Raw genomic sequence first — 15,267 nt, forward strand, 5'->3', positions numbered from 1 at the left:
ACGGTGGTATCCGGATATTAATTTTGGTATCCGAATATTCGCCCCCCTCCCCTCCCCCGGTCGGACGTTACGGGGCAGACAGAATATGCAGCGTTACTGTCTTCCCTCCGCCTTCGGCCCACTTTGGCTCATCCCGCCGTGTTCTTCGGCTCATCCCGGCTCATCCATTCGTATTTGTTACCACCGCCCGAATGGCCAAATGGCTGCCAACTCTGACGTCACGCTTGAAGATGCTGAAGACCTCCGCTGTTTGGGAAGACAAAACCAAGGCAAAATTTGGACCTGGGAGACCAGACGAACGGATCCGACTATTCGGGCCGTCCCCCACGTCGAACGTTACGGGGCGGAACGAATATTCGGATATTCGTCTTTAAAAGGGCCAGAATATTCGGAGGCCAGAAACCACTATTTGGGCCAGCCCTACTTCATACCCGGGTATTATTGATACAAAGAGCTTTAGGATCTTTCATCAGCAAAATACATTGTTTTGCTCTTGATTTAGCTCACTTGGAACCACAGAAAGAGGAATAACACTGTACAAAAATAAAGAAATTGTGTTGCAACAGCACAGATGCCTGTTTGATGGAAGAAACGCCAGAGAACCCAAACTCCTAACTTCACAAATGGATAACACAGCCATAACCTCTTAGATTACCATCAATTAAATCAATTCTGTCGATGAGAAACACACAGAAACACCCACAATCTAATGAGACTGGAGCGGACTGGACATTGACATGTCAAGTGCTAACTGACTGCCCGTCAATACACTCACTGACCAGAAGAGTCTCTTACTGTCAGGGGGACTGCGAGGTACAAGAGAGAGAAGAGAAAAGGAGGTGGAAGTCAATCAAATTAGTTCCTTCCAGCTCACTAAACTCAAGAACTAGAGGTAAGCAAACCACAGCCTCTTCTGAGAGAGCTGACAATGTCTACGGGGTGCAATCTGAGTGGAAGCCCCGCTGAGAAAGGCTAGCACTGATAAACCTGGAGGAAGCTGTCGTACTTCTTCACAGTTCTGATAGGAAAGAAAAATACTCAGGAATGTATCAACAGATACAATCAATAGCCCATATTGCCGCGGCGACCAAATGGTGGTTTTGATGGAAATGCAAAGAAAAGAAAAAGTTGAGGAGTGCTGATTTGCATGTGACAAAGCCTACACCAGTGTGTTATTTGTTTGTCTCCTCTGGTGAATGGAACCCTCTGGAGACAAGCAGACAGTGAAAATGCTGTTAAGATCAGAGTGATAATGACTTACGGAATAAGAGTGTGCATCGTGGGGACCGCAACCGGTTTGATCCCTGTCCTCTTTCATTTCTGTCTCATTAGATAAACCTGTGGAAGTCAGACAGCCTCTTACCACCGATGTGCTTTAAGACATTAAGCATTCAACACAGTCATGTCACAACACATCAGAAATTAAATCATCTCAAAGTGAAAGGGAAGAATTTACTGAAAAACCATCTTCAGCGCTTTCCTTTAGATTAAGCTCATGTCAAGGGGGTTGTCTTGTAAGATTTGAAGGAGGAAAAAAAAAATCAATAAAGTCTGAAAAGATGAGAAAACAAACCAGGCGACAGAAGGTTGGAAGGCTAGTGTGTGAGCAGGGGGAGTGGCAGGGGGGATGTTCAACTCATCCCTGTGTCATATCATATAAATCCATTTGAATATGAGCACTGACTTTTGTTTTCTGATCGCTCTTGAATTGAGTGACAGCCGAGGGGGGGCGCGAACACCGTGCTCACACCTAAGGTTCACTGGCATGAATTGTTTTCCAAAAAGAAAGAAGCAGCCCTTCAGAAAACTTTTCTAATGTGTCACAGCGAATGTTCAAACGCAGAGATCAACCGCTGGAGCTGATTTGTAGTGACTTACAGATTACATGTTTATGCCGTGATAAGGTTCCATCGGTGACCTGTGAGTTTCACTGTCGCTGTCGGAGGAAACTTGAGTAACAAAAATCCTAAATTTGCCCATTTAAAGGGGTATCAGTGCTGTCTTTTTAAATAAAGATAACCGAGTAACATCTCATAAATGATCGTGTTAGGCTGCTCACGATAATCACATTTTCACACAGGACAGGATGAAGTAATTCCATGTCAGAATGAGGCCCTTTTCTCTGTCTTACAAGATTTTTAAGACACAAAAGTTGGGATTCAGTGGGTTTGAGCCTAAAACAGCACTTTGTAACGTAGCATTGAGCGTCAGTTTAGACCCTTGTGCTTGAACTGACGTTTTAGCAGCATCCATGGTGGTCTTAATGATACTCATGATAGACTTCTTCCAGCATGAGTTTAAAATATGAAATGTAAGAAATGGCCATAAGGTGTGTTCCATTACCAGCCGGCATTCCTATAAAGCAGAAAACACACACACCACCCAGTCACCTTTTCTCCACAGAGTCCCCCAGGGCACAGCTCTGGTCTGTTTGAAGATCAAAGGAGCTGAGGTAAAACAGCATGTTTACAGGTGTGAGGAAATTGAAAATTTCCTTGGCCTAGTGTGGTTTGAATTGTGGAGGAAGTTCGTGTGTGTGTGTGTGTGTGTGTGTGTGAGCGTTGGGAGTGTTGGGGCCGTCATGACTGCAACGCCAAACTGACACACCATCCATGTACTGTGTGTGTAAATATGTGCAAAAACAGTGACAAAAAAAAGAATGAACAGCGGAATATCATCCACTATTTGTCCGGTTGGTTTTGTGTTCTGCTTGCAGGATAATTGCTCTTTGATGGTACACCTGCTCCTGTCTTCAAGAGCTTTGGCTGCAGCAGAAAGGCGCTACCTGAAAATGTCTCATATTAACAGCGCATTACCTATTGTGGCAAATAAACAGAATTGGCAAGGTGCTGTACAGGAGCCATATTGAGAACCTCGCTGCAAAAGCAACAGCAGGGGAGGATGCTGAGTTTGTGAGGGATTAGTGGAATTCTAACACTTTTTGGGGGGAGACCACAACAATGAGCACACCTCAGTCAAGCTCGAGTATGTCATTTACTCTGCACCTCTCCACTTTGTGTTTCTCTGTGTGCATGAGAGGGCCAGCCATGCCAAGCTTTCTGCATGAAAGGGAGAGTGTTTAGCTTTTGAGGCTATTTGTGCTTCTGACTCTGTAGTGTTTGTGTCCGATGGGAGGTGCCTGCGCCAGCTTCCTTAAAGGAGTAGGGGGTTTTGTTTGTTTCTCCGCCGTGCCAGGAGAAGTGACAGCCATTCCGGCTCTTTCACAGAAACACATTCATCTGTGTGAGAAAGGCGGCCGCTGAACTCAGATGAAAGGCCATGGGAGCAGCGTTGCACAGGAAAGGCAGACTGTACATCGACTTCAGTACAAACACAACATAAGCCATGTCACAGACAGACAGAGGGAGAGAGATTCAGAGAGAGGAATGGAAAGAGAGAGAGAGAGAGAGAGAGAAATACAGGCAGAAAACAGGAGAAAGAAAGAGTGAAAGAAAGAAAGAGAGAAAGAAAGAAAGAGAGAAAAAGAAAGAACATATTCATTTTTGCAAGAATACATACAAACAGCAAATATTGAATATAAAGACTGTTCATTACTGATTGTGTTTATGTTCTGCTTATGATAATAAAGTTTACTGCACAGATCTACACAATGAACTGAGGGAAACAGAGAGAGAAGGCCTCTTCACAAACAGCACCCTCCTGATTGCATTTAAAACACAATATCAAAATAAAAGCAGCAATTATTACGTTTAGATATAACACAACTTTCATTCACATCATTCCATAATAATCTACAATCCAAATCAGTTGCAAGTGCACTGTGATTAGAAAAAACTATTAAATCATTTATTTTTGTTTGTTTTGTTGCGTTGTCTGGCTTTTGCTCATTGTGGAGTATTTTAATGAAATGTATGTGATACTTACAACCGGCATTAAAATCACCCTGTAGGTGAGGCCGGCCAGTGTTTGAAGTGACACTTGTGTGACTAAAAATAACACAGACTCGTTCATTTCATTACAGCAGCTCCAGTGCAGTTAAAGGATGTGGCGTTTGTTTCTCAAGTTTTCTTTCAAAACACGGTCACCGACTAAACTCCTAATAGTGTCTCTGTTATTTCTGCTGGAGGGGGGGAAGGGCACATTTGGGAAGTATCACATTGTGAAATGAATTTAGTTGAAAAGATACGAAATTAGGGTGTGTAGAAAAGGTAAATATTTCCTTTAAACCAGAACTGAAACGCAAGAATTCACAGATTTTAAAATGAAGCAGCTATTCGGAGAAAACAAAGGCCTGGAAGTCGATATGACTTCGTGTAGAACTTCTACTTGAACTACAATTTAAGCAGTTTAAATAGGAGCGAAGTGAATTTAAGATAACACCTTGTACAAGATTTATTTCGTAATTGAATATATATATATATATATATATATATATATAATTTGTTGTTGATTTGGAAAGAATTCGTTTACAAACTTTTGCGTTTTCTTTGTAAAAAACTAAATAAATAATACAATAATCCTGACGCGCTGTTGCTGTGATGCTGTAAGAAGATCCCTTATTTGTTTACTTATTTATCTATTTGCTGCAGCTGCACCTGCTCTGTATAATTACACCAAATCTGTACGACACTTACATTTTACAACTGTTCTCTTTCATTATTTAAATAGTGAGCTATGAACAGCCCACTGAGTCCACCTATTGTCGCCCAACGCTGCGCATCATTACACACTTTATAATGTGCGTAATGACGTCTCACATCTCCAAGAAAATCAGGTCAATCGTACTTATTCTGATGTGGCTGCCTAATCAGCATGCAGTAAAATAGCACAGGTGTATCTCCCTAATGTATGCAAGTTTCATTCTAAAAAAAAAAATAGCCCAAAACAAAACAAACAAAACGTCTGATTCTGATCCAATTAACAAACAATAAAGAAACAAAACTGCCATATTAAGTGAATTACGAACGACGGAGAGTCATAATTAAAGGCCCATCGGTGCCTTATCTTTATTTTTCCAACACTTAAACATCATAATGAGAGATATTTATGCAAAAACACGTAAGTTTTGAAAAGACGCACCATCATACATTATTTTTCGCCACTTCACAAAAGCAAATACACAATTGGTGCATGTTGTGCCTGTGTGTGTTTATGTGATAGAGAGAGAGGGAGGGAGAGGGAGAGAGATGATGGGTGACACAGAGGGAGAAGATAAATTCACCTGAAATGACAAATGACTGACACTTCTGACATGTTGCTGCGGTTGCAAACCAACAACTCAGGACGCGCAAACACGCACATGCGCGCTCCAAAGGGCATCACTTGGAGACGCTGACTTAATTTGATTCCCAGGAGGCCTTGCGGTGCTATCCGCATTCGCTTCGTCCTCTGACTGAAACTTCAACCCAACCCCAATTAACACAGGAACTAATATAGCTCACATCACATCGTGCGCTGAAACTGCAGCGGAGCTCAACGTTGGACCCAAATATCGACACGCTGCCTCCTGTCAACTGGTGTTCATCATACATGTGTCCCCTAAACAAGGTCTGAGACCTCAAAATACCACCTCATCTCCCGCCTTCACCTCTCCACACTAACGCTCATCGCTGTTCTCATCTGATATAATAAAAAAAGGTGTGCGCAATTACGCACCCAGTTTGTGGTTAAATACATACATTTATCATATGCTGCTCACGCTTGGCCTTCATAAATTGTTAAAAATTGTCTCTCCAAGCAGCTTTCTTCATGAAAAACCTGTTGGTTTCCTTTAATTGAATTAACTGGACATTAATTTTGTAAAAAGGCAAGGAAACACAACCATGGAGCCATTCAGATTGCGCTAAAAGTGGCTGAAAATGCAACGTCTATTATGAAGTCGAAATGTTTTTTTTTCCTTTTTGCACTGATGAACCCTCTCTTTACTTCCTGCATCCTCAAAGCAACAATCTCCACTTTTCCTGCAACACTTTCATAACGACTAAACTCATCATACGACCTTAAAGAACTGAACTTTGACCCCAGTCCAAATGCTGCTCCATCACCGGTGCGCTGCAGTGAGGCAGGTTGGACCAGTGCTCTTAAAGTATATTATCCTTTACAGTACAGGCAACAATGTACAAAGAGCAGTGAGAAGAAAAGAAAGAAGAAAAAAAGCTGCTTCCTGCTCTGCGGATCAATATCAGCGCAGCAGGAGCCGAACAGGAACCGACATCGACACACTGTGTGGAGCTGACCTTTCCCACTCCCTACAGGTCATACCTTCCTCAGCCGAGGAGGTCACCGGGCCAGCCAACTCAGGGCACCGTTAGGAGGTGATTTCAAGTGCTAAATATTCTGCATATAAACCCATCATTTCCCTCATCCCACCAGCCATTACACTATTTCCTCCGAAATAAGAGTATGGACTGGCAGATTTATGGAGAAGTGAGGCGCGCACCGTGCATGGGGAAGGAGCCTGAAAGCATTTTAAAGAGGCACCAAAAATATTTTATTAGGTTCTAATAGATTTTAGTTGATATAATTAGCTGGTTGTAATCAACATGGATTCCCCAGAGATCCCCAACAATATATATATATTTTTAATATTTACTACATATGAGTCAAGTAAAGCTTCTGTAATGTTGCAGCTCTGGCAGACAGCGTGCCACTTGCTGCTGCGGCCTCATAACAAGTCCCTCTACGTGTTTCTTGTGCTCAACATCCATGAAACACGACGCATGGAACAATAATGACAGCGACTTATCCGCACGGAAGCATGCGCAATTAGCAGAGGCCAACAAAACAGCAACAGCAGCTGACCAACACTGGCTTCCTTATTTAGTCCATACGCAACCTTTTTTTTTTAAAAAAAATATATATATATATATTTATGTTTACGGCCTGTAGTTGGACGGGGATGTTTTTGCCCGTTTGCCTTCAAAGAGCCTCACATCCGTGCGCAAGACAATAATCTGTCAATATCTATAATCACAGCACCGCAAACCGTCAAATTCAAACACGCCCGGAGCGATTTTTTTCTCCCTTTCTTTAAAGCCAATCTAAATTAATAGCAATCAGACGGAGGAAGCATATGGTCATCTTCCAGAACAGGTTCCAAACTGGAGCAACGTAGATGCTGCTGCTCCTAGACGGTAAAGGACCATAAGCCGAGTCAAGCTCAAGTTCACGGCTGTTCCTGCACTAAACTCCTGTGCAGTGAAGAGTCCATGCGTGTGTGTGTGTGTGTGTGTGTGTGTGCATGTCTGTGTGCGTGTGTGTGTAGGGGGAGGGGTTTCCATTTAACAGCCTGTGTTTTCAAATAAACTCTGGCATGGTTAAAATGTAAAGTGACAAGATGTGGATGTATTGAAGAGAGAAGATTTACAGTTTTCCAGCCCACAAGCATGTGTGTGCAAGAGTGATGCTTTATTTTTTATTATTATTTTAATTTGCTTCAGTTTTCATCATTTAATTTTTAAAAATGTCAACTTTTAAACTGACTATTTTTACTAGTTGGTATTTAAGTAGCCTTGTTTTGAGTGTAGTTTATCCCCAGAAGTGTTTAAACCGTGTCCGAACACTTAAAATTCACCAAAGCTCCTTGTTTATTTCAGCACCACAGCAGCCATGTTGTTTAGGGCCTACAAGCAGGCTTTGAGGTTAAAAAAAAACACCACATTGTTGTTATGCCTAAACACAAGAACTGGGAGTATTTGAGAGAATATTTGGTGACCACGTTAAATGTCTGACACCAGAAACTTCTCAAAGAATCCCTGATTGATTCCAAAAACACACAAAACCGCCCAGCAAGATGCAACTCCCTAAAACCTGCACCCAGCCAGCGCAGAAAAAGGAGGAAAAAGCAAAAGAATATTTAGCACTTGCAACACCTTTTATTATATTTGTATGCAGTAAAATTCTTATCACAATAAGGAAGAAAACACCTCTTAAAACTTTGAACAAAAGCACAGAACGAAACAACTGCCCATGTTAAGCTCGTAATTGTACATATTTATAGGTAAAGAAACATTCTTTATAAATACTGTTTCATCTGTAGCAAGTAAATACCATAATTTAATTACAAATGGATAAATATGGCAGTTGATATTTACAAAAGGAAGGGTGTAGTTACAGAAAAATCCAACGGCACAACGTTTATTGTCCTCACAATCTTCCAGATAGTATTTCACAATTCAAACTTGCAAAGCACAAAACATCACAAGTTAAGCCCAGCAAACTAAAATATACATTCACAAGCATAATATTGTGGTCTGTTTGAGTTAAATGTTAACTTTGGCACTCTTTCCAGTTTATAGATGTTTAGTATAGTACAATCAATTTGCCTTAGGATCACAATATTCAACATTATAGTACAATTTTTTATCGTAATATGTGCACTAAAAGTCCAGTTAGAGAAATAGCTACCATTGAAGGAACATCTATACACCAAAGACTGACAAACTATCACAACCAAAGGGAAAGTGGGGTTTTTTTTAGTAAGTATTTACAATATGAAATACACCTCGGATATTATACATTTTTCTCCTCTGTTGGTAATCCTCATCTTCCCTGGCGACTCAGAAAAATAATGAAATTAGAAAATAAACAAATGCTTGTGTGTCTCCCGCGTGCACATGTCCCAAATCTCCTGCTGAATGGCCTCAGTGCTGTGAAATGAGTGTGTGTTGCTTCATTTTCAGCTTAAAGTCCTACACATACCATTCACTGAAATTGGAGGACAGGCCACTGTGGCTGGTGGTGTTGTGCACGGCTGAGGCTGGGGACAGGGTGGTGTTGCTTTGGGTCTCAGTGGTGGGAGACACCAGGCCTGGAGGCGTGGACGATTCATAACCAGAGCTGGCTGCTGGTGATGAGTCTGATGCTGGTGGGGAGGCTTCATGGACCTGGGAATTATAATTAAAAAAAAAAAAAAACAAGAACAAAATGCCTTTAGAATGTGGTTTAAAGCTGAGCGGAAAATGTGGATTTTGATGGGAATAAATGCTGCAAAAATCAGTGTGTGAGCAACAGAATAAACACAAACAACACACACAATTCCTGCAACGAGCCATTTACCTTCATGTGTTTTCGTAGAGAGCTGGGATGTGTGTAGGACTTGTCACACATTTTGCAGAGATATGGCTTGTCAGACGTGTGGACGTGCATGTGTTTCTTTCGGTCGCTGCTGTTTGCAAACCTTCTGTCGCAGCCCTCAAACTCACACTGGAACGGTTTCTCTCCTGCAGGAAGAAATAATATATGTATAAAAAATAAAAAATTAAAAAAAAGAAGAACCACCGTCAGATTTTTTCTAACGCCTCAGGCTGAGTGTGTAACAAGCAGGGATTGTGTAGATCGCTCACATTCAATTGCAAAAGTTGAGTGCAGACTCCCTCCTATACATGTGCTCTCTAAAATAAAACAGAAAACAACTCGTACTATAAACTCAATTGGGATATGCAAAAGTTCTAAAAAGCCCCCCTTTTAAATATGGGATGGGGGGAGCTGCTGCATCTTATTTAGCCTAAATAATGCGCATAGTGATTTGGAGAGGGGGGTGGGAGAAGCAGGCGACAAGGCCGTCCTGAGCACCTGAGCAGGCCCCTATACAGAAGGCATACCATTTGCTGGGGAGACAATAAAAATCTAATTAGCACCTGTGCAATTTCATGGCACGGCACCATAATGTATTTCCCAAGAAAATAAGTCCAAATGTGAAAGGCTGGTAATGGCCCTGTCTGGCACATTGGCTCGTATCAAAAGGGGCGCATAGGAAAAACAAAAGGCATCCCTCACACTGCTGCTGCTGCTGCTGGGACTCAATCCACACACAACTCCGAAAACAAACATTAAGCAGGAATCGATCGGGAGAGAAATATTTTTAATAAGGCCAGAGTAGTGGGAAAAATCTATACGTGTGTGTGTGGCTGAAGGGGAAGAGATGCGAGCTGGAAACGCGCTGATACGGTTCACTACGCTGCTCTACGACGCACGCAACGCGCTCCCACTGTCCCCTTTGACCCATTTCTAAAGTTTACTCCAAACAATAAAACGCACACGGGCTTGGTTAAATTTCTGTTTTACGCGTTTGGATTTTTTCCTCCCACCAGAGAGAATTGTTGAAATGCTGCCGTGCCATGAAAGAAATGAATTCTCCCCTTCATCCTAAACGCATTCCCTCTCCCTCCTGGACGGGCTCCCTAAATCTGCTTTAACTGTTTCTAGAATACTATCTGCTTTAGCAGCCGAAAATACCCGCTGGTAATTAGATCTCCGTGTGTGTTTGTCTTGGCACGATGCATATTTTAGAACAACGGAATAAACACACATGCACGCTAAGTGACAACAATTACATCATTCTTGCTATTCAAAATAAATCACTCCAAAATAAATTACTAAATGCACGGTGCGGTTGAGAATTTACCTGTGTGCGTTCTCTTGTGGATCTTCAAGTTTTCCGACCGTGCGAAGACCTTTCCACAGCCGGGGAAGGGACATGGAAAAGGCTTCTCTCCAGTGTGCACCCGAATGTGGTTCACCAGTTTGTATTTTGCCTTGAACGGCTTGCTCTCCCGGGAGCAGTCCTCCCAGAAGCAGATGTGGTTGGTCTGCTCCGGTCCACCGACGTGCTCTACCGAGACGTGCGTAACCAACTCGTGCATGGTGCTAAAAGTTTTGTTGCAGCACTTCTTGGGGTTGCTGAGCTGCTCGGGGTCGATCCACTTGCAGATGAGCTCCTGCTTGATGCACTGCTGCCTCATGTAGCGGAAAAAGGCACCGGGGTGGTGGTGGGCTGCCATGTTCATCCCCATGTTCATATTCATCGAGCCGTACTGGTTGTGGAGCTGCGCGGCCGAGTACGGGTCGGTCCTCGGGCTGGAAACCTGGTGATACTGCTCGGAGCGTCCGAAAACTTCCCCGGGTAGTCCGAGCCTCATTTGGCCATTCAGGACGTTCGGGGATCCGTGGGAGCCGTGCTGGTCGTGGATCCCGGGGAACAAAATGTGGCCTTGAGTGTCTGTGTGGGAGTGATGAAGGGATCCCGCCGTGGGGCCAAAAATAGTATGTTGGCTGCTCGCCGGAGAGGATTCTCCGAAGCCGCGACTACGAAAGAGAAAGTCCCTGGTGGAGTTGAAAGGAGAGCTTGCATACGACGTGACATGGGCGGCGTGAGCCCCTAAAGCCGCAGCGGGGTAGCCGGGCGCCTGGGTGGTGAAGGCAGAGCTCTGTCCCGGAGAGAGATCATGGTTGAGCTTAAACGCACCCATGTGTGCCGAGTCTACAAAGCTATTCTGTGCCAAACTCAAGTCTCTCTCCTGCATCTCGCTGGCCGAGTGATGCCTGGCAAATGAGCCCACTCCCAGTCCGGGGAACTGGTGACCAGCATCCAGTAACATTATTTCAGAAAGCGGGTGTTTGTTCTCGTTTAAACCAGCAGAGCTCAAAGCTACACAGCGGATAAGTTAAAGGAGAAAAAAAAATCAAATCTTGATGCTGGCACGCAACGATTCAACTTCCAGCCTTGGAAACACCATATCAGGCGTGATTCAAAGCAGCTCCGCTCATGATTTAAAAAAAAAAAAGGAAAGAAAGAAAGAAAAAGGGAAAATAAAAACAAGAAAAAGGCTCGGCTTATCGAGCAACGAATTTACTTCTAGTTTACTCGCGAGTGAGAAAAAAATCCAAATGTGAGGAAGTGAAGAGTTTCCTTGTGTCCTCTCCTCCTGACAGCTAAAACGCGTTAAAATACACTCGGAGAATTAAATAATTATCTTACTAGGTGTCTCCTGCGCGCACAGAAGGAGAGCATCTCAAAAAACGCCGTTCCAATTGGGCATGTATTTATTTCTCTGGCTCGCCTGTGTTTATCGCGGAGGGTCTCTGTTTCTCCGTGGACTGGCTCTACCTCCTCTTCCGCCCCCTTTAACTGGAGCTCGTTCATTCGTTCCTCGCCGTCTCATTGGCCACTGCGCCTCATCAATCCCAGGTGCCCCTCCAATAGCAGGTAGCGCTTTGGCGACTTAATAGCCCAACGCCATTTTCCACTAATAATTACCGCCTACTTTTAGGCAGAAGATTTCGGGGGGGGCGTGTGTGAGCAGGCGAGAAGAATCACGAACAAGAGAGAGGAGAGAACGGTTCTGTTGTTTATATTCTGTAGGTGCGAAGTGGTAGCGTGGATAAAGGAGGAGAACGTGGATTAGGAGGAGAAATAATAGGAAAGTAGAAAGTTAATGGAAATGAGGAAATTGGTTATTTGTCTCGATGTGTAGATTGCGCAAAAAGTCCTGCGTAATTTGACATTTTCAAAGTAAAACATGGTTATTGTGGTGGCGTTAGAGCTGAGAATTGACACTGTTGTCTTCCGAAATATATGGTTTGTATGAATACATCACTGCGGAAAGGAAAATGACAAAAATTAGGCTACTTTAAGACCATTTATGGTATATAATCAGTTTTGAATATATATATGTATATATTCATTTTTATTTGATTATTTGTTAAAGGTGTGTTTTCACTTTGAGCCACCTAATTCTTCCCAGCTGAGGAAGCATGTGTGCCTCCATATGGAGTCCAGTGGTTTTTCACTGGTTCTACAACCACAACTGGGCTTGTAGTGGTGCTCTGCTTCCCCCACTCCCAACCGCCACCGCTTGTTGTTGGTTCTTTAAAGCTTCTATATGCTGCTCGTTGTGTTTCCTCGGTGGTTCACACCAATTAAGTTACATGTTATGGTGGTGAACTGTGCTAAGATCCAAGTTAACCCTTAGTGACCTGTGAGGTCGAGGCTGCCCTGAACCCTCAGTAATGGAGCTTCAGCTGTAAACTAGGGTGCTTTTCTTTTTATATGATTGTGAATTAGAGTGTTTTCTGTCGTTATAACGCTGCTGCTGTATTTTTTCCCCACTATAAACCATAAAATCCTCCTCATGAGGATTCCCATTTTCTCTCTCACAGAGAAATTTTAGAAACAAGCTTTTGCTCCATTTTCTGGCAACTTCCCACCACAGCCATGCTCTGAATCTGCACACAGGCCACACACACAACGCACAAGTTAAATGAAGTTTACTTACGTTTTCAGCAAATCCCTGCAGCTCTGCCGTCTGTCAGTCTATCTCTGTCTGTCTGTCTGAGCTCTCCGAGTCTCTCTGGGCGACTAATAATGGCGAAGGCGAGGGGGGAAAAACGTTTTAAAAACTTCTTTTTTTGAAATTGTCTGTCTCCTCAGAGTGGGACAGGCTGAGCGTTGTGTGCCATTCTTCCAAGTCTATTTCAACCCGCACCACAGGAAACGCAGGAGCTGATCCAAGTTCAAAGTCACGTCTGCCGACCCCTATAAGAAGTTCTTTATTTCACTGGAAAACCACAGAAAAAAAACTTCCCCAGATAGGGTGAAAAAAGAAAATTTAGAGGAAGAAAAAAATCAATCGGACAGAGGCACATGGTTGTGGGTTTTCCTTCTGCTTGGGAGAAGAAGAGGGGTCCAGCCTATTGAAAAAAATCCCCCAAAGACCAAGTATTTCAACAGGTTTTCAGAAGCACACATTGAGACGTGGCCCTACAGATGCAACAATTAAATCGCTTGAAATACGCACTGCTCAGAGTGTGATGTGAAGTTGAAGCTGACAGGAGAAGAAATCTCAATAAAACCAGCAGTCTTGATCACAGAAGGGCGCTCATGGCTGCGTATTCTAATGGTGCCAAAGGCGTATTTCTTCCCCTGTGTTATCTGACAGTATCAATATGTTGACACACTGGAAGGTTACTTGTGAGGCTTCCGTGACCTTGTGTTTCATGGATGTTTGACCTATGACCCGTTAAGACCACATATGTTGCCCCCTTGACTCCTTTTGGTAAAATAACCCTGTTTATGACAAAGCGTCTTTGTTTTAAAGAGAGAGAGAGAGAGAGGGAGAGAGACACAGAGAGGTTCAAGACGCCCCCCGCTTCTGTCTGAGGCATCGACAGGTTTTTTTGTTTTTTTTTTTTTGGGGGGGGGGGGGGGGGGTAATTCGTAAACTATATGTCAATAAAAATTAACCCATTCCTTCAGGACACGCCATTCTAATTATATATATATATTTTAAATTTCAAAATAAAAGAAAGTGGGAATTGAATGATATTTACAAATTGCTGGTATTTTAATCATCAAAATTCTATATTTTGGTGTTAATTTTTGTCCGTGTATGAACTAGCTGCAATTTACTGTGTTGCTTTAATTTACTGTGTAAGAAACGGGGCCCCTCCTAAACTAATCATAAACAATGCACCCACTGCTCCTTCTGGGCTTTTTATGAGGCTTCCAGGAGCTCTTTTTGGAGCTGGGCATCATTTATGTTTTTTTATATATTTAACGGCAAAACGGCACACACACAAATACACACACACACACACACACACACACACACACACACACACACCACACACAGGTGGTCATGGGTGATATATTTTTAGAGATCTAAAAATTGTATTAATAGTATAAACATGAGCCAGAGTAAAGTCCAAATTAAATTAAATGGTCACCTGTTAATAAACACCATCACCCTAACATGACTTCAAATGCGTTTTATTTTTGGTTTTATGTAATTATGAAACACCTCATGCGTAAATAATAAAATTCTTAAAGTGAAGCCTTCATCTCTGATGATCAAGTTCATAAATCAGTTTGCATGATGCGCACCTGCCTTATGCTATGCAGCTCTCCTTTCTAACAGAATGAAAATCAATAAGAGAACTTCACCAGGGAGGATCAGTCCGCCACTGGTTCAGTGTTTGAACTTGAACGTATGTTTTATTTATTTTTCAGGTTCCAAAAACGTGCGAGTTGCCAGGCTGATTTGTAGCTATTTTCGCTTTTAGGCGAGTTCCCCCCAGTTCGATTTGAAACATGAATTAAGACATGTCAGGGATTGTTCCACGTACTGCTGTCAACAGGGGCATGATCTGTCAGTGAAGTGAACTAAATGCAGTTTAAGTGTCTGCCAACCCAGGTTAGAGGCAAGACGAGCGGGAAAAAGCTGGTGAATAATGGTTTGCTGGTGTGTAAAAAGAAAAAAAAAATAACACCTTTGAAGGTGCTGCCAAGACAGTCACTGAAATAAACTGTCAAGCTGATTTAGTTTACTGCTCAACGTTCACACCTCAAGAAAAGGTCTGCTCCAACGTCTCATAGAATAAAAGCACAACTTAAATTATATTAAGTTTTTTAAATGAGGCAGTTTGAAAAAATAAATAAGTGAACAAATGTAGATTTAAGAGATTTGTGCTGGCTTTCATATCTTAAACAATATAGAAGAATGACAGCCTGCATTGTTAAAACTTAAC

At 42.6% G+C, this 15,267-nt stretch overlaps 1 protein-coding gene and 1 long non-coding RNA gene across 2 annotated transcripts in view; both read right to left on the reverse strand.

The window, feature by feature from the left end:
* LOC110951940 (uncharacterized) overlaps window positions 1-13,879 on the reverse strand; it is an 80,928-nt gene extending 67,049 nt beyond the window's left edge. Inside the window, exon 1 of the long non-coding RNA XR_002595759.2 lies at window positions 13,017-13,879. This is a non-coding gene — a long non-coding RNA (uncharacterized LOC110951940). The remainder of the gene's footprint in view (window positions 1-13,016) is intronic.
* On the reverse strand, window positions 7,816-11,861 carry zic2a (zic family member 2 (odd-paired homolog, Drosophila), a). Its single transcript, XM_022195216.2, has 3 exons — window positions 10,367-11,861; window positions 9,019-9,182; window positions 7,816-8,846 (listed from the first exon to the last, which is right to left on the reverse strand). Exons 1-3 carry the CDS (start codon window positions 11,337-11,339, stop codon window positions 8,652-8,654), a joined length of 1,332 nt encoding a protein of 443 aa, XP_022050908.1. The 5' UTR covers window positions 11,340-11,861; the 3' UTR covers window positions 7,816-8,651.
* Window positions 13,880-15,267: the final 1,388 nt, after the last annotated feature.

Source organism: Acanthochromis polyacanthus, chromosome 14, assembly GCF_021347895.1.
Source record: "Acanthochromis polyacanthus isolate Apoly-LR-REF ecotype Palm Island chromosome 14, KAUST_Apoly_ChrSc, whole genome shotgun sequence".
Taxonomy (NCBI): Eukaryota; Metazoa; Chordata; class Actinopteri; family Pomacentridae; genus Acanthochromis; species Acanthochromis polyacanthus.